We start from the raw sequence: 19,522 nt of genomic DNA on the forward strand, positions 1-19,522 counted from the left end.
ATATAGAAAGAAACCTAATGTGTAATCAATAAAAAGTCAATCTATTCAAATAAATAATATTTTACTAGTACTCACCTAGACAAGATATGACATTTTTCTTTTCAAGTTATAATATGTATGTTTTACTCTTTCCAGAATTATTTTGCATAAGAAAGTGAGTTATGATTTCCTTTGGGGGAGCAAGGGAAATCTGATATTTATTTTTACTTTTTCTAATACATGCTCAAAGGTTCAAGACCTCCATGTTTGAAATGGAAAGGACCTATTAATGCTAAACATTTTTCTAAATAAACACAACAAACACGAGGCGTGTGAGTTAATGCTGCCTTCAGAAGTGTTAGCCCCTCTGTCAACTAAAAAACTTTTTTTGCCTCTCTTTAGTCAATTGATCTAGCATAGAGGTCCATGACGGGAAATGTTAATGTCTTATAAGTAATTCTGTTAGTCTTTCTTGTCTGCTACTGGTACTAAAGTTTACAGTGAGAGTTGAACCTGTAGACTTTTTGAAGTCTGGATTCTCCTCCCTGTCGCGTACCTGAGTGTCTCAGGCAGGGCTCTTTGTCTGCATGCACACGGTGGCGTGTAATAATTCTGCTCAATAAACATGTTATATGCTTTGCTTACATAGATGGAAGGAAACATGAAGCTGGTATACATTTTTAAAAATATTTTGTGGCCTTAGTTCACTTTATGAGTACTTAAAATCTCATGCATTTGATGTGCTATTTTTTCTTATGACAGAAATGCTCCCATCATTTCTTCAGAAAGTTGAAGTTGTCTCTGAAGCATCCAGAGAAACGTGTGCTGCTCTGAGTGACTGTCTTAACCTCTTCACCAAACAAGAAGGGGTAGGTAGTTTGAAATTGAATTGTTCAAATAATCATGTGTCCTACATTTGATCTGTTAGTCTGTTTTGAAATTTTCCAAAAGCAGTAGGAAAAAGTATTAACAAGGGAAATTAAAACTTTGTTATTTTCCCAGAAGTGAGAATTATGCATTTGCCATTGATTAGGCAGAAGCATTCTCTAACAACTTCCCTTCATCATTTGGATTTACCGTGTATCTGTATTTAACAGGTGTGTTTCAAGGTGATGTAATTTCTTAGGGTTGTAATAGCAGTGAAAAAAAGGAAGAGGCGAAATATTCCCGAAATAAAAACTCTTTCTACAGGAAATACATGCTTTATAGATGCATTCATATTAACAAGTACACAATACTTTTGTTTGATAAATAGAGCACTGACATACTTAGCTCTTTCAGCTTGACTCAGTGGGTACCTTATATATGATCTGAATTCCTCTTCCCCTATACGCTCCCTTTCACAATCTTGCCATTTGCTCTTCAAAATATGAGTAAAAATGTTATCTTAACCATTAGTAATTCTTCTTCTAAAGGCTGCCAGGACGTACTGTTTGGGTTGTCTGGAGTAAGAGTTGTTCTGCTGTATATATTTTGTTTTCTTCATTTTCATGATTTTCATGCAAGACAAGTGACCATAGATTTTCTTCACCATTTTGCTCATTTCTACACAGAGGCTTCAATTTCTGCTTGCGGTTTAGATGGTTGCTCTCACTGTTGTTAGTTACCAGTCAGTTCCCACTCATGTTGACTCCATATGTGTGGAACAGAATCATTCCATAGGTTTTTCGAGCATTTGTGACATAGCAGGTTATGCATTGATCTTGTAACCCAAGGTCAGAAGTTCAAAATCACCAGTTGCTTTGAGGGAGAAAGATGAGACTTTTTACTCCCGTAAAGTTACAGTCTCAGAAACCACAGGGACAGGTCTACCCTGTCCTATTGGGTCACTGTGAAGTGGAGTTGACGTGACGGCACAGAGCTTGGCTTTCTAGTTGAGTGACCTTGGGGAAGCAGACCGCTAGGTACCTCTGAGTGTGTCCAAACCCCCATCCTGTCAGTTAGTAGTGAACTACTTAACTACTTGTACCAAAAAAAATCTCTATAAAGGAAATATATGCTTTATATATGTATTTATATTGTTCAGATTAAGACACTAAATTTCTTACTCTTTTATAGTTGTTGTTTTGGGTACATTTTAGCTAGAGATTAGTCGAAACAAAACCTACACTAACCTGCCACCATCAAGTCGATTCCAGTTCACAGTGAACCAGTGTTAAATTTCGGAGGTAATAAACCTTACAGGACAGCCTCATCTTTTCCACAGAGTGGCTGGTAGTTAGCAGCTCAATGCTAACCTGACGGTATTGCCAGGACTCCTGCTGGGAAAGCGGGTTTGATGAAAAGAACTTTTAATGTATTGAAGAGTCCATTATCTGAAAAATCTGAAATTTTATTTTCTCCAGATTTAGAACAGAAATCTTGTGGATTAATATAAAGAATTGCATATGTTATGTTCAGTATATTGTGCCACAAATTCAACTTATTAGCTTATTTTGAGAATATGAAAAATATGTAAATTAATTTTAAAGGAAGCTACAGAAAGTCCATTACAGGAAAACAGTTGCTAAAGCTAGCATTTTCTTAAATATGTCCCTTGTCAGCATTTGTAAGGTTTTGGTGATTCGGAAGTTTCTCATTCTCATTTCTCTAAAGGAGGACTGGTTCAGCAGTCCAGCTATCTCTGGCTGGGATGGTAACTAAAGCTGCAGAGAGGTGTTGAAGCGAGCCAGTGGTTTCAGTGACTCCTGGGGCGCTTTTAGTGTATTGCCACACCAGATTTCATTCCCCTCTCTTCCATGGCACCTGCTGGTCACATTGAGACTTTCTTTTTGTGCTAGACACATGAGGTTTAAGGCTGACCACCAGATTATAAATAATGTGTTACTAAAGGAGTGTGTATTTAATTTCTGGAGAAGACGATTATGTATCTTTCTGAACTATTTGTTTTTAAAAAATATATTGCCTCGGTCAACATCTCGTCAACAGCTCTCAGTGTCAAAATCTAGGTGTGCACGCGTTCACTGTGGTAGGGCAATGTGCCTGACTACTTGTGTGATTGATTGTCATTTCTGAAGGGGCAGTGGGCTAATTAACTTCTCTGCACCTTGACGTCTTCATCTTTCAACTGAGAGAGGCCAGATAGAAAAGCCCTGAGCTTGAACTCTGGCAGGCCTGTTAGGAGTCCTGCCTTGGCTCCTCCCAGCTATGGAACCATGTTCCTATAAAATGAAATTATATAAACATCTCTGGTGTGGGGATCAAATGTATGAGGAGAAGGGGTCTTCAAAAAAGTTCACCGAAAAAGAGATTTAAATAGAATTAAATTTATGCACAAATTTTTGAGGCCCCACATAAATAGATTAATGATATGAATATAGCATAAATTAGTATTTTGACTGGCACATTAATTTATCTAGTATGTTCTCTTTAGTATTATTTTAAACTTTCATAGTATTTTTAAGGTTCTTCTCCATAAGTTCAAGAAATAATCAAACCAGGGAGGCCTTCTTTAGAATCCATAGATATCCTTCTGGGAACTATGATTGTTGGCAGTGAGAAAGGCTCCCAAGTATTTGGAAGGTCAGTGGCATCATTGAACTTAGTCTTTCAAAGTCCTAAGAATTTCCACATAGGAATGTAATTGCTTAATTGAAGTTAGAGTGGACTAATTACATACTGTAACATCTTATTTATCTAGAACCATTAATTATGTTTCCATTATCTGAAAATTGTCGTTAAAGTACATTCCTATGCTTTGAACTTACAGATCTGGGCATAATTTCTAACAGTGCTATTTAGTCTCTCTTTGTAAATATAATTGCCTTTAAAAAAAGATGACCAAGCAAAAAAAGATTGTTTTAAAGAGGAAGTGAGATCATATTGATGAAATGCCTTATATAATGCCCGACCCAAAGCAGAGATCCAATAGCTTGCAGTCATTCAAATTCTCACAGCAGCAAAGCAGAAAAGAAATTCTTGTTTCTTTCGATGGAAGTTATTCCTTATAAAGAACAAGACATTAAGATCGGAGGCTATCTATGAACAGCTTGCAGGTGGAATGTTTGCTTATTGAAAGGGGAGGAGACTTGAAGCACTTGTTGGGTTGCATCTCCATGTAAAGCAAGCAATACCTTTTCTAACAGAACCAATAGAGAACATCATGGCACACAGAGAAGAGATTGAAGCGTCAGGGATTTCTTCATCCTCAGATCCACAGTCTGCCATGGAAGCCCTTATCAAGAAATCAAGCAAGCAATGTACTGTAGGCTGCAGATTTGCTGCAGAAGACGTTCTGAGAATGTTAACAAGCGTGAGCGCCACTTTGAGGACACTAACTGGGCATTGAATAGAAAAGACCCAAGAAGAATCAATGCTTTTGAGTTACGATGTCAGCAAAGAATGTGGACTAGACCGTGGTCTTCCAAAAGAAGAAATAAGTCTGTTTTGTAAAAGGATAGCCACAGTGTTCCTTAGAAGCACGGATGACGAAATTTCATCTTACTTGCTTTGGAACGTGTTACCAGGTGGAGCCAGGACTCAGAGAAGAATGTCACGCTTGGTAAAGTTGGCGGGTCAGCAGAAAAGAGCAGACCCTCAACATGATGCATTGACTTAGAGCTTTCAACCTGGCAGTGTTTGCGAGCATGGCACCAGCCTGGATAGCAGTTTGCTCTGTTTTACACTGAGTTGGAACCAATCGGACAGTACCCAACAACAGACTCATGTACAAAATGACTTGGCCTTTCATGTTACATCTCCTGCCAGCCGGGGAGATGTGACCCAAATGCCTGGTTGGAGGGATGGAGCTCAGTTTGTAGAAGGACAGAAGGGCACAGAAGCTACTTGGGACCAAGGACTGCTACTCGGAACAGGCTGTGGAAGTCTTTGCTGAGCAAGCCCTAATGTGGACTTCCAGTTCTCCACATTCATGGAGTTACATGTTCGCTGCTAACTGCAAGGGCTGCTCTTAGAAGCCACCAGCCACTCCCTAGGAGATGAGGCTTTCTGCTCCTATCAAGAGTAAGTCTCCAGGAGGCAGTTCTGTCCCATCCGGCTGGGTCGCTGTGGGTCAGAATCCACTTGATGGCACTGAGTTTGGTTTGAGTAAGAACACTAATGATTTAGCTTCCCGATCTTTCTCCCAGCCCTTTGGTTGATTCAGCCGGTCCCCCTTCCGTCTCCTCAGCAGAACATTTTCTTGTTGGGCGTCTTGACAATCAGCTCACTGCTGTACTCCTTCACCTCCAGTTTTATCTGCCTCTGCTGCCATCCTTCCTGCTTCCCCTTGGCTGGAGGAACTCTCCCCGCCCACCTGCCTCTCCGGCTCTCCCTTCTGCTGTCGCTGCGAGCTGATTGTCCGGTCTTCTTTCCAGTTCTGTTCCTGAAAATATGATACTTTGCAGTGTCACTCCTTCACTTCCCGACTTGTCCACTGTAACTCTTCTGTCCACATCGCCTTGCTTATCAGAGCATATTCCCAAGTTATCGTGCTTGCCCTTGGAAGGGCCAGCCTTTGGAGTTCTCCCTGGTTTGGGACTTCTTCTCTGTGGCTTCCTTGGGCCTGTTTTCTGACTGTTCCGTCCTTTAGAGCAACTTCTTCAAAGTCTCTCTCTAATTCATCTTTTCTCTCGCCTGTGCCTTAGATGTGAGGATTCCCTCGTTTTCTGTGGGCGGCCTTCTCAGGCTTAGCATTCTCCCCAGATGATCTCACACTCTCCTGGAGCCAGAAATCCATGACTCAGATATCTCCGTCTTAGATCTCTCCCAGTCTCTGAACCAGTATATCCAGCTGCCTTGGGAAAGGTTTACATATTATTCTACAGAAACACTTCAGAACCAGTATCTCTGAACTGAGGAGCCCTGGTGGTACAGTGGCTTACATGTCGGGCTGCTAACCACAAGGTCAGCAATTCAAACTCCACAGCTGCTGTGAGGCTGGCAGACGAGGCTGTCTGCTCCTATAAAGATTCCGAGCCTTGGAAACCCAGAGGGATCGATCTACTCTGGGTCTTGTAGGGTCTCTCTGAGTCAGAATGGTGACATAGTCATTATGCACTGACCTGCTAACCGCTCGGCCAACAATTCAAAATTACCAGCCACTTCATGGGAGAAAGACCAGGCTTTCTGCTCCCATTACAGTCTCAGAAACCCACAGGATTTTTTCTCCCATTCCCTGTAGGGTCATTGTCAGGTGGAATTTACTCGATGACAGTGAGATGAGTCAAAATTGATTTGATGGCAATGAATTTGGTTTGATGTCTAAACTGAGCTACCATTTCAACTCAAGGGTAGAAATACCATCACATATTCAGTAACTGTAGCTCAGAACACAGGAGCTATCTTGGGTTCACCCTTTTTCTTCACCCTCATGTATAAACAAATCCTGTCATTTGCCTCTATTTCTGTTTGCTTCCCCTTGCCACCCCCATTCCCAAATAAATACCTATCGCCACCGTGTTGGGTGACGTTCCCGGGATTGTTCACCTGGATGACTGCAGCAGTTTCCTAATCCCAGATCCACCCATCGAAGTAGGTGAAGTGTTCCTCCTAGTCCATGAATTCTTTGCTATCCCAGCACTTCTGCCCTGTTTTAGGATTATACATTAACTCGCCCGATTATATATTTACTACACGGGAACTCTCTAAGTAAGCAATCATATCTTAGTTAATTATCATCAGTTTCTTGCATTTCACAGGAGAAAGATGAAGCTTGTTTTGTTTTTTCAAGGAGCTACTGTCTTGGAAAGCTACTTCCCCACAGGGGCAGTTCTATCCTGTCCGAATGGGTTTCTTTGAGTCCGAGTTAACTCAGTGGCTGTGAGTTTGGTTTTTGGTTGTGGCATTTCTAGCCTAGTGCTTTCCATGTTAATCAACTAAAACCCACTGCTGGCAACCTGATTCTGACTCATAGTGATCATCTTGGATAGAATAGAACGATTCCATCAGGCTTCCAAAGCGGTCACTGTTACAAAAGCAGATGCCCACTCCTTTCTGCTGGAGTATCTGGTGGATTTGAACTGCCAACTTTTTAACAGCAGATGAGTGCTTAACCGCTGTGCCACTAGGGCTGCTTTCACTTGACGTGTCGTAGACGACGGCTGAGCGTTTGGATGGATGGTGAGTAATGGCTGTGAGAGGAAAAGAGTACTGTACTCTAAACACAGCAACCTTGATCTTGACCAAACTCTTGTCTGGGAATTCGGGAAACTCGATGAGTTGTCTAATGAAAAGGGCCCCTCAGCCACATGCCGGGCACGTTTCAGGTGTGTCTTCCTGCTAAAGCGAAGTAGCCTTTGCGGCTCGGTATTTTGCTGTGGCTAGCGTTCGTTTGTAAACGGAATTCATCCTCGACTCAGTATTTGGGACCTAAGGAGAAACACCCTGTTGTAGGAGCCCTCTTTAGTGCTGAATACATTTTCCAAATGCCACATTACGTGGACATCAATGGAGAATTTCAAAGAAAGAAAAAGAGACAACCCGACTTTACCACCGTATTCTGATAACCTCCTGTACAGCGAGTACCTCTTTTCAAAGTATGACATGGTGTCATCGCTGCATTTACGTCCAGAGTTTTGTCCAGCCGGCACCCTGCTTTTTGCGACAAACTTCAGTTACTCAAGAAGCTTGTCCAGGTAATCTTTTGTTTTGTTTCTTACTACTCTCTGCAGGTTAAAATACGAGGCAGATTTACAGACCTTGCAACCCAAACCCATTGCTATTACATCCATCCCGGCCATAGAATTTCCAAGGCTGTACCTAGTAGGGAAGCACACTGCCACATGGCTCTCCCGCAGAGCAGAGGAACCAAGTGCTTACCCACTGCCGAAACGGTGCCACCAGCAAAGCGCTCCTATCTCACTAGCAGTGTCACTAGTGTGAACATCCCGCTTGAGTATAATATTCACGTGGTCGGGAGTCCTGGAGGCAAAGCTGGTAAGTCCTTGGCTGCTAAGTCTAAGGTCAGCAGTCGGTCGTACCAGCCAGCTGCTCCCTGGGCAAGAGATGTGGCCGTCATCTTCTGTAAAGACTTAGAGCCTTGGGCACCCCCTAGAGCAGGTCTCCTCGTACTGGGCGCACAGGTTGGTTTATTGATCTTTACGGGGGCGAGTTTTCCTGCACTCAGAGCCTTGGACCCTTCCATGGTAAGACACAGGTAGGCTTCACATTCATGGGCTTAACACCCGTTTGTTTGCTGGGTTGTCTTCAGTACTCCAATCACAGCCCAGCCAGTGCATAAAAGTAAGTAGGTGGGCGGCTGCAGCCTTTGTCCATAAATCTGAAGCACCCCCTCTTCTGTGTAAGTGCCAATTGTCCTGGAAGAGAGCGACTTTCAGAGGAGAGGATTCCCCCCTGTTCTGTGTAAGTGCCAATTGTCCCGGAAGAGAGCGACTTTCAGAGGAGAGGATTCCTTCCCTTATCAGGGAGCGCGCTGGCCCTTTCAAAGTCGCTGGCTGAGCGGGCGGGCGGCGCCAGCAGAGAGCTGTGTACACAGCCTACTCTAGGACCTCGCAGGCGCCTCCACGCGAAGGAGGACGCCAAAGCAAGTAGCAGCAGTTTCTTTACTTCCCTTCCCAGAAAAATCCGGCGGCGCCGGCGGTGCAGAGGGGCTGTGTGCGATCTGCCGGCCGCCTCTGGCCCTCGGCTGCCGCACCTCTGCTGGCCGGAGGAAGGAGGGACCATCTAGGTTAAGAGCCGCCGCCGGCTGCAGGCCCTCTGCCCGCCCAGGGGCACCGCCGCCAGCCTGCTCGGAGGGCGGTCCGAGCCCAGGGCCGAGGGGTGCTGTGCGCGCGGATCTCACTGGCCCGGGGCGCCCTGTGCCAAGGCCGCGCCTCATTCTGACCTCGACCTCGTGGGGGGAGGCGTGCGCTGAGCTGGCGCCCAGGGGCGGGCAGCGCGAAGGTGACTTAGGGAGACCTTGTGGTGCCGCCCTGGGTCGCACCTCCCCGGTGCACTGAGGGAGGAAGAGGAACGGCGGAGCGCGGTTGCTCCTGAAGCTGCCCAAGGGGCGCAGTGCCGGCCAGCGGGATCCCAAGATCCAGTCCAGGTGGGTGGGCGTGTGTGCTGGCTGTGACTCTGCGGGGGTCGCGCTGGGACCACCGACGCGCTGCGCCAGGGAGCAAGGGAGGAGGGCGGCCAGATGCGATCGAGGGATGCGAGTAGATCCGAGAATAGTTGGACTTGTGTGTGCAGGAGTGCCGCGGAGGACCAGGGTGGGGGTGCGGCGGGGGTATCCAAACCGGGTCATCCAATGGGGGCACGCCTGGGTGGGCTCCTGCAGTCAGAGCATTGCCTGAGAATCTTCAGCTAAAATGATAGTATTAGGTCAAGTGGTGCCGGAGTGGGAGGAGTAAGGCAGTGAAAGACATTATTGTCCTAAATAACCTTCCAAGTTGGTGATTTTGTACATGTCTCTGCCCTGGCTGACATTGAAATGAACGGAACCATCGCGTTCTGCGGCGACCAAAATCCCCAAAATAGGAGCGGAAAAAGGCATGAATGGGTTGAGGAGAGGGAAATGATACTGGGGTGGGGAGTGAGGAGGTGGCTTTCAAGTTTCGCGTTTTGATTACGGATTTTTGATTACTCATAGGCTTTCTTCGTAGCCGAAGCCAGTGGGGAATCACGTTCCCTGGCATTCAAAGCCTGTGGCTGGTTGTTTTGTGTCTTCTCTGGTGCTGGATTTTTCTAGGGAGGAGGAGGGCGTGAAGAGGGAAAGATGCTAGAGCTTCTTGTGAGAGTTCCTAAAGCTATTAAAAGTTTCTTCATTTTAATGAGGCTCAAAGACAGAATTCAAGGCATTTGATTTTGAAAGCCCAGCATTGCCCAGCGGGAATCTTTACAGCAGAGAAAAATGCTTGAAATGCGAGTTGGTGGAGAACTGTGCAGGCTCCAACACTGGGCTCTGAACGCAGGTTCTCTTTTCTGTCGGGGCCCACCAGGTTTCCTCTCTGCTAGCCCGTGCTTGATTACAAGCTGGCCATTTTCACAAGTTAGCTCATTTGGATCCCTGGATGGATTTCTCATCTTAAGAACAGTTTCGCCCTTTGTCTTCACACTACTGTTACTAGACTGGGGTCTTCAAAGAACTTATATCAGTGCGAATCAGGGTTCTGGATGCTAGTCTGCCCCCTCCCTCTCAAGCCTTTATTAAAGGTTCATTTCAGGGGCTTCCCTTGCTGGGGAAAGTGACCCACACAGCCCCCTACACACAGTGGAGCGACCCACACAGCCCCTTACACACAGTGGAGCCATCTACAGAAAGGGGGGTGGGGTGTCACTCACCGAGTGTTCTGTATTAAGAACAATCATATTCAGGGTGGTTTATAAGCACATTTGAAATTTTATATAAAATAATTATGTAGTAATTTAAGCTCTATCTCTAATTTATTATATAAAATATTTTTTTCAAAATGATGTTGTAAACTTCTCACTGCTATTTTTTACACTCAGATTTATCTGTTTAGCTTATCAGCTCTCATAAGAAAAAAATTGATTTCTTTAAGAAGAAGAAATTTAGGAATTTTATGTGGTCCATATTATATAACATTCCCAGATTTCAGGTTATTGTATATAAAATCTGTAAAATACTCCTAAAATTAATTTAGGAAATACCTAGGGCATAAGTTACACATAAATTAAAGTAAGTACATGCAAAGTTACTATAGATTAAGTTTGGTAACTTTTGTGTAGTTTTTTGAACAAAAATACATACTTACAGTTTTAATTATTAGCATGACCTGTGTGTGTGTGTGTGTGTGTGTGTGTGCATGCAATTGTCTTCTTAGGCTTGGCTTTATCTATCCCAATAACTTTTTGCATTTCATAATGCTATCAATAATGTAACGTGTAAGTGTGCTTGTCTTATTTTTCATTATATTCCTAATATAAGGTGCAGGGCCTGGCTTAGATAACAAGGTGAGCTTTGAGTGACGGAGAGTAGATCCAAGGCAAGCCCACTGTCACCAAGTCAATGACGACTCATAGCGACACTATATAGAGTTTCCAAGACCGTAAATCTTTACAAGAGCAGATAACCTCATTTTTATCCTGAGACGTGGCTGGTGGTTTTGAACTGTCAACCTTGTGAAACATCTAGCACACAGTGCCACCAGAGCTCTGATTTGAGGGTTAGGAAACTACATACCCCCCCCTATATCTTTATAATGATCTATAGTAGATTTGCTATCAATTCATTTATATAAAATGCTTTTCTTTGATTAATTCATAAAGTATAGAATGTTTACCTTTCCTAGAGACTGCTAGACAAGTCCATCTTTATAGAACCTTGAGTTTTACATAGGAGCGGCGTCAGGTGACTGCGTAGACTTACAGGAGGCACAGCACGCTCAGAAGCAACAGAAAGCAATGTCAGCCGACTGGTCACTAAGACTGGGACATGCTTGGCAGCATAGAGAGAAAATAAAGCCTAAATGGGTGTAAGCAGGGTCTCCTTGAAGGATGTTGTACAGTATGCCTAGACTTGGAACATTTATCATCACTGGAATACTTTAATCGGGGAGAGATTTAATCAGATCTGCTCCTTAGGAAGAACACTGGGCAGCTTTAAGATGGATTAGAGAGCAGGACTAAAAGTAGAGTGACCAGGTGTAGGAATTTAAGTGACATAATCAGGGTCAGAGCAACTGTGGAAAAGGAGGTGGGGAGAGAGCACAGAGAACGACTATAAACCCCAAACTCAGAACCCCCAAAGTCACTGTCACCCAGTCAGTTCTGCCCCAGGGGCCCCAGAAGACGGGGAGAAGTGCCCTGTGGGTGTCTGAAACTGTAGCTCTTTGTGAGAGCAGAAAGCCTCCTGGGGAGCCCATAACAGATTGAGTGTGGGAATGAAGGGGAAGGGAAAAGTCAAGTGCCAAGGCCTGTGGCATAAGTCACTGCGTAGAAGGCCACAGCTTGGAGTAAAGACAGGGGGAGGGGAAGAGGCGTTCCTTGTTGGACATGGTGGCTTCCCAGTAAGTACATGTCCAGTAAACACTTGAGCATCATTAGTGTTGTGAATGGAATGAACACGGTAATTGAAGCAGAGGGAGTAAATTATATTACTCTGGGTAAATAGAGATGGGAAGTGTTTGAAATCAAAGAATTGATTACATTTCCAAGACGAGTGGAAGAAAGGCAGCTAGTGGGGAGCACTGAGATAGAGCAGCCGGGGCCGGCAAACGTCTAGAAGAGAAGCACAAGGCAACACAGACCAGTGTCCGGGAAGGTCACTGATGTGTCACATGCATGCTGCCAAAGTTGAGGTACGAGCTGAAACATGTCCGTTGGACTTGGTGGCCAGCAAGACCTTGGGACCTTACAGGGAGAAGTTTTAGAAGCAGGGCAGATGAAGAAGCCAGATGACAATGAGCAGAGGAGTCCATGGAAAGTGAGGTAGCAGAAGCAATGCGCACGGTGCTCCCGGGTTTTTTTTGGTTGTAATATTTTATGAGAGCAGACTGCCAGACATTGGTTTGCACAGCCAACCTTTGGGTTAATAGTTTAGCACAAACCCTTTGTGCCACACAAGAACCCCTATGTAAGTAGACTGTTCTGCTCTATAAATAGCTTTGTTTGCTTTCAATCCTTACCCCTCTGATTCTGGTGTTATTGTCCTCATTATAGTGGCAACCCGCACTTAACTCCTGATTTTAAAAGACCTGCTTCTAACTTCCAATGATGTCCCATTAAAAAATGACACTTAATAAGTGCCATTCATCAGGTTAATGTTGTTACCTTGCATTTTCATATTGCTGGTGTTTTTAAATTATGAAAGCGCATTCGATTTTACCCAGTGCTCTTTCTAGGAGCCTCCGGGATGTGTTGGTTATGTGTTAGGTTGTGCGTTGGGCCGCTAACTGCTAGTTATGCAAATCGAAATCACCAACTACTCTGGGGAAAAGAGGCTTTCTACTCCTATGAAAAGTTCTGGTTTCAAGACCCTAAAAGGCAGTTCTACACTGCCTTACCCTTTAGGGTCGTCATGAGTCAGAATCAACTCGTTGGCACTGACTTTGAGTTTTGAGAATGCCCTATCTGCATCTATTAAGAGAATTTGCTAGACTTTCCAATGGTAAATCATTCTTATATTCCTGCAATAATGCACTCTTAACATACTCCTTAATTTGGTTTCTTTTGGATCATAGCACCTCTGTTACTGAGTATGATTGGCTTGTAAATTCCTTCTTTGGTTCCATTCATATCAGGTTTTAGTATCAAGATTATACTGTCCTCATAAATGAGTTCAGGAATATTCCATCATTTGCTGTTCTCTTGAAGAACTTATGTAAAACTGAAATTACCTATTCTTTGGTAATACAAAATTTTCCTATAAAACCATCTTACCTTATGATATTTTTTAAACTACAAAATAAATATATTTAATGCCTAGAGGGCTATTTTAGTTTTTATTTCTTTTGTGGTAAGTTTAATCATATTTTTCTGGAAATTTATCTTTCCATTTAATAATTGACATTTATTGCTATAAAATTGTTCATAATTTTATTGTCTTTTAAATTGATATTGGATCTGTAATGATGTATTACTTTTCCTCATGTTTTATATTTTCCTTAATATTTATTTGGGTGTCTCCACATAAAGCTGTCTTATGTTTTCAAATTTATCTCTTAAATCATTCTTGCTAAAGATTTATATACTTGATTGCGTTTAAAATCATTGCATTTTGGCTTTGTGATCATCTGATGCATCTTCTTCCCTTAAACTAATGTTTGTAATTATCTCTAATTTTCCTTCAAGCTTAATATTTTCTTCCCCTGAGACCTTTATGTTGTTGTTGCTCTGTCCCTTGAAAATGGATAATTCCATCAAATTTTGTCCTCGTCCAACTTTCAAGTTGTGTATTTCTTAATTCAAGTATTTTGCTGAATATGTACCTGCTTACGTCATTATGGACTTTAATATTTAGTCTTTTAGACTTCATCTCTCTACGCCAGCGATTCTCAACCTGTGGGTCACGATCCCTTTGGGGGTTGAACGACCCTTTCATGGGGGTTGCGTGATTCATAACAGTAGCAAAATGACAGTGATGAAGTAGCAATGAAAATAATGTTATGGCTTGGGGGTCACGACAACCTGAGGAGCTGTCTGAAAGAGTCGTGAGGAAGGATGGGAACCACTGATCTAGACTGAAGGATGATACGTAGTCTGCATTATTGCCTTCCAAACATGTGAAATACTTCAAACTTTTGTAAGGGTTGACTGTTTCTTTTTTTCCCCCTTCTCACTTGAGTCTGTTAGTATTCTCCAATTATTTTCTCTTTTTACTGCTTGCCATTTGTCTCCATTTCTTCATCCTCCCTGGCTGATCTGGTCATTTGTCTTACTTTTTACTCTGAGCACTTCTCTGACCTTTGAGACGCTGAGTGAGAGAAGAACGACTGTCTCTCCCCTTTTTCCCCCTACTTTTTTCTTCTCTCCCCTTAACTTCTTACCTCCTTCTCTAGTTGAGTGGGAGCCCTGGTGGCATAGAGGTTGCACATTGGGCTGCTAACCACAAAGTCAGCAGTTTGAAACCACTGGCCACTCTGAAGGAGAAGGATACGCCGTGAGTTTGAGTTTTTGAACTTTGATACTTTGAGTTTGTCCACAATCTGTACAGCATATTTCCTCCTGCACTTTCCTTCTCCTCCGAACCTTGGCCCAAAGAGGACAAGATCCAGGGTGCATTACACTTCGGTTTCTTTACGTGCACTTCATTATGTTCCCCATGACCTTTGCTATTCCATGCATAGTCCAGTCAAAGACAAAGCCGGGGAGAGGGCCGGGAGACTGAGAAAGGAAGTGCCACGGACAGTGTGCACCTGCTCTTATATGCAGCCACGAGGCTCGGATCCCTCCTCGGAGTGGGACTCTGGGAAATGGACAGGCTCACACTCCTCCTCAGTGGCAGAAGGTTATTAACACAGACCTTTTCTCTCCCAGTTTAGATGTTATGTAAGATAGACTTTTCATGTTTCGGATAGCTGTAAAGGATTCTGTGTTTAATTCAAGAACTGAGCGATGAAGGGGATGGATAAGTAGAAGGCAAATGATGGTGGCATGGGGTGTTAGATGACAGGAATGACAAGAAGCACAGGGGCTTGCTCAGCGGTGGTTTGGATGCAGGGGTTCAGATAAAAAGGCTGAGTTTGCTAAACCTCCCCAGCTGGAGAGTCAATGTGCTGCTCAAAGCAGGGTGGTTCTGGGGCTTTTCATGAGCTTGGGCTTGTTTTAATTCCTAACATCCCTGTCGATATATCTGCCGTCTACGTTTATGTTTCTGTACATTAGATATCAAATATCGGTTTACTATTATATGACAGTGATTGCCTAATGGAAAAGAACTTTGTCCGGGCTACAGAGATAACATAGGAAGATGAAACCAAAGGCATGTTGGAAGATGAAGCAGGAACACCATCTATTCATACTCCAACTCCTTATCATTTGCTGCATTCAGGGAATTTTTCTTATTTTTCTTTTTTTAGCTCACCCGAAAAAAAACAATCTTCTATAAGAATATTTCGATGAGAAAGGTTTTTGTGTTTGTTTGTTTAATTATGATTCTGGGCTTACACAGTAAAGTTAGCAATGGAGTTTGTGAACGTAATTCTCCTTAGTTAAATTTTATACTTAAATAGAAATGATTTTATTTTGAAGTTTTTCTTTATTCATTGTTACCGTGTTACGAATGAGTGTTCACAATCGAAAAGGCAGGCTCACTGTCAGACCAGAGGAAGTTCAAGGACATCATGCTGGGTAGATTTCGAAGGTGTTCTTGGGGACGGATGAATACCAGGACATGAGACAAATCACAGTCAAAACATTCCTCAACCACTAAGACACCTGCACAGCCCACAGTTTGGAAATGCTTGATCTGTTTGCGTGTGTTTCACTGAAGAGGAGACTGGGCCTGGGAAGCATGTCAGTGACCTGCTGTATGTTGCTGGAGGGGAGCGAAACTTAAAGGTAAATCTAAGTCTCCAAATGTGGTGCTGAAGAGTCAGCCTCCACTACATCACCACTTGGAGGAATAAGGGGCTATTCAAGGAGACAACCCATCATTTTCAAGGGTGATATACAACCTGGTTTCTCCATTTTCACTTAAGGACATCAGCTTCAGCACGGATGGCCAAGAATAATATTGAAGAATCTTTGCTTTTTGCACAGAAACACCTGTGTTCCAGGAAAATAATGTCCAGGTTTTTGTGAACACTTTGTTTTGGTAAAAGTCCTATTTTAAGAATTTGTCCATGTCTCTAGAGAGTCTAAATGCCATCCTAAGGTTAAACTAGCTTGTCACACTGTTTCAACCTAAACAAAATTTTCATTTAAAAAAAAAAAAAAAAAAACGGCCCTCGGCAAATTGCAAGTTGGAGTTATACCCTCCGGTGCCAGTGAGGGGCATTTTTCCGCAAAATGAGTTCTAACAATATTGTCGGTTCTTTTTCGTGCCCTACCTCACGCATAGTCCCCTGTATACTCCCCCAAATGAGAAATTAGACCTGAGGGTAAAGAGGGAGGACGTTTTCCCCAAAGGTCTTGTATTTTTTTTCCTTGTGGACAATTAAAGGCCCATAATTGATTATATATTTCTGTTTGGGGCCTTAAGAGAATTCAGAGCCTGATTTGTGGCTCGTCCGCCATGGGTAGGGACACTCTTTCTGTTTCAAGCCTTACCCCCAAGCAGAGTCAGAGCTGCTTCTGTATTTTCACAGCTTCACTGTCTGGAAATTACTGGCACAGTTATTCTCTTGTGAATTAGTGGAATGTGGTTGTGCCCCAGAGTACCTTTACAGCGGTGGTTATATTTGGGGGGTGTCTGTAAACAGTAAGTACTAAGTAGTTGTAAAAATGATAAGCATAGATTTCTGTGGTGTTATTTTATTTCAAGAAAGTATATGTGTTTATATTAATTGACTAGGTTACAGACTATTGAAATTCAATAATTAATAATAATTCAAGTTAAAATAAACGGCAACGATTGTTATGGTTTTCCTTTTTCCCTCTCAGGATAATGCAGATCAACTGACTGTGTGTTTTAGGTCACATGTGGAAGTCTCTGTCGTTGTTGGCTGCCATCAGGTCGGCCCTAACCCATGGTGACCCATACACCACAGAACAAGCCACTGCCCATGGCCCTGTGTCAACAGCCTCTCAATCGCTCCTATGCCTGAGCCCCTTGTCGCAGCCGCTCTGTCAGTCCACCTCATCAAGGGACTTCCCCAGTGCCGGCCTCACGTTTCCTATCCCCATGTGGAACCCCAGAATTGCCCGAGCGTCTCGCCGCGCATGGGCTGCCATTGAGCTGCAGCACAGCGAGTTTACGCTGCTTCACAGAGGCTGTGCTGGTGGACGGGTGGAGCTAGGCGCACAGCCTCCCGTTCCTCGCCCTCCTTGCTCCCTGATTTCCCTCTAGAAACCAGGAATGAGTCTTTAGATTTTCCTGGATGTAGTTTACTCCCCTAACTCTGTATCTGGAGACCGGTATTCCACTTTGTGTACTCTACTCCCACTTTCTTTCTAGGCTTTTGGATACCAAGAGGCAATTTACTGTTGTACTTTGAAGGTTGATTACTTAATTAACAAGAATTTTACCTACGTGGTGAAATAAAATGGAAGATATGTTTAAATATCATAAATATTATGCTATAGATGAAGAAATTCATATCCTTGAGAGAAGTCAAGCCTACTTTAACTTGCACACGGGAACAAATAGAGTAGCGTATATACTACTGTAAATCAGAATGCTATTAACCTCAGCAATAGAAATGGATGTAGAGTATGTATGTGGTAGAATAGGAAAGAATGTATCCTATTCTTTAGTGAATTCTCATTATTTGATCTTTGCCTGTACTTAGAAATATAAATCTTCTGTGAAGTTTAAGTCAAAGGAAAGCTTTGACAATGTTGTGAGATTTTAGATATCATTTAATGTTCTCCCATGGATAGGGATCCTTTCTACCATTTCCTGCAGGCCAACGAGATGGCTATTTATATTATACATCAACACTTGCTTCCTTGGACGTGTATTCTGATATAGTCCAATAGTTATGGGTTTGGAGTCTGAGTCAGGTCCGAGCAGAGAGGCAGTTTGGTCATTTACTAGCTGTGTGCTCCTAGTGGGGCCATGCATCTCACTGAGCAATTTTTCTCATCAACAATAATAATGCCCTATCTCACAGGCTTATGAGCAGATTATGACATGGCATATATCAAGTACTTATCAGAAGACCTCCGTGTAGTAAACATATTGAATGTGTATAACGCAGCTCCTGCTGTTCCTACTACTATATGTGAATGATCTTTATAGAAGACCACACTCCACTATGGAAAATGTTTTTAGAGAGTTAAATTTTATGTTAATGTGAAATTGTATTGCCTAATCTTTTGGCGTTTATTTTTAATTCATGATTTCATGTGTGCACAGGAAAGTGGTGTTCCCTCTCTCGTGATGAGTTCTCAGCCTTTGGAGCTACTAGTAAATCATTACTTTCCCCAAGCTGAATATCTCCCTGGTCCTTCAACTGTTACTGTTAGGTCGAATTTTACAGACACTTTATTTCCTCACTCATTACCAATCTCTCAGAATATTTTTTAATGTGTCATCCAGAACTGAATCTAGTGTCTACATGAAGTTGGAGTGGCCATTGTGTCTCCTCGCAGTTGGTGCTCAATCCTGCCAAGGAAAAGGCCTACAAAACTGCGATGGGTTCTTTGGCCTGCCTCTTGGGCTTCTACTTTGTTAAATGCTCACACTGCTTGCTTTCCGTCAGCACAGTGGGTCCCTGCTGTTACTCAAATAGGTGAACCGTTTCAACCTCAAGACTTGGTGCCTCAGACCTTTTGTTGTTCCTCTACCTGCGATGCTCTTCCATGACGCCTTCTCCCTCACCTGAGTCTGCTGTTCATGCAGCAGTGGGGACTCACGGGGCCTCTGGCTAGCCTGTGGAAGATTACAGCCACACCCCTACCACTTCCAGACCCCTGCTGAGCACATATAAATTTCTGAAAGTTTTATTTGCATCTAATTCGTACATCATCCAATTCATTTATTTCACATATTTAGCATTTTTCTCTTTAGTATTTTTCACCATCTAATAAAAAAGGAGCCCTGGTGGTGCTGTCAGATAGTATTGGGCTGCTAACCCCAAGTTTGGGGGTATGTGTACCTACGTGTATATGTATGTAATAAGTGTGCCCTCACATCAATCCCAATGCCATGGTGTCAGTTTAAGCTCACAGCAACCTTTTACGTGTTTTCTGAGGCTGTAAACCTTGACCAGAGTAGAGAGCTTCATTTTTCCCTTCTAGACTAGAAGCTGAATGTGAACCACTGACCGTGAGGTTAGCAGTCCAACGTTTACCTGACAGTGCCGCCAGGCCTCATTTTACACATACACAGAGGCACACACATTTTCTACAGTAGCAATTTTGTCATGTACAGTTTATGGATGTATGTTCCTCATGTTGTCCAGACATTACTACTGTTAATTTCCAAGTTACTCTGTCATTACAAGAAATATAGTACCGTTAAACCAAGATGCCCTAATCCCCTCCACCCTCTCACCTCTAGCAAACAACCACTAATGCGCATTGATCTGTGTCT

General features: G+C 43.1%; 1 protein-coding gene across 3 annotated transcripts in view; it reads left to right on the top strand.

The window, feature by feature from the left end:
• Nucleotides 1-19,522, top strand: part of OSBPL1A (oxysterol binding protein like 1A) — a 243,314-nt gene that overhangs the window by 117,434 nt on the left and 106,358 nt on the right. Inside the window, exon 15 of one of the 3 annotated variants that reach the window (XM_075533000.1) lies at nt 742-848. In XM_075533000.1, the coding sequence (XP_075389115.1) occupies nt 742-848 (107 nt within the window). Of the gene's footprint in view, nt 1-741; nt 849-8,257; nt 8,281-8,825; nt 8,966-19,522 lie in introns of those variants that run through there. The other 2 variants (XM_075533003.1, XM_075533002.1) reach the window with 2 other exon arrangements.

The sequence above is a fragment of the Tenrec ecaudatus genome, chromosome 15, assembly GCF_050624435.1.
Source record: "Tenrec ecaudatus isolate mTenEca1 chromosome 15, mTenEca1.hap1, whole genome shotgun sequence".
Classification (NCBI taxonomy): domain Eukaryota; kingdom Metazoa; phylum Chordata; class Mammalia; order Afrosoricida; family Tenrecidae; genus Tenrec; species Tenrec ecaudatus.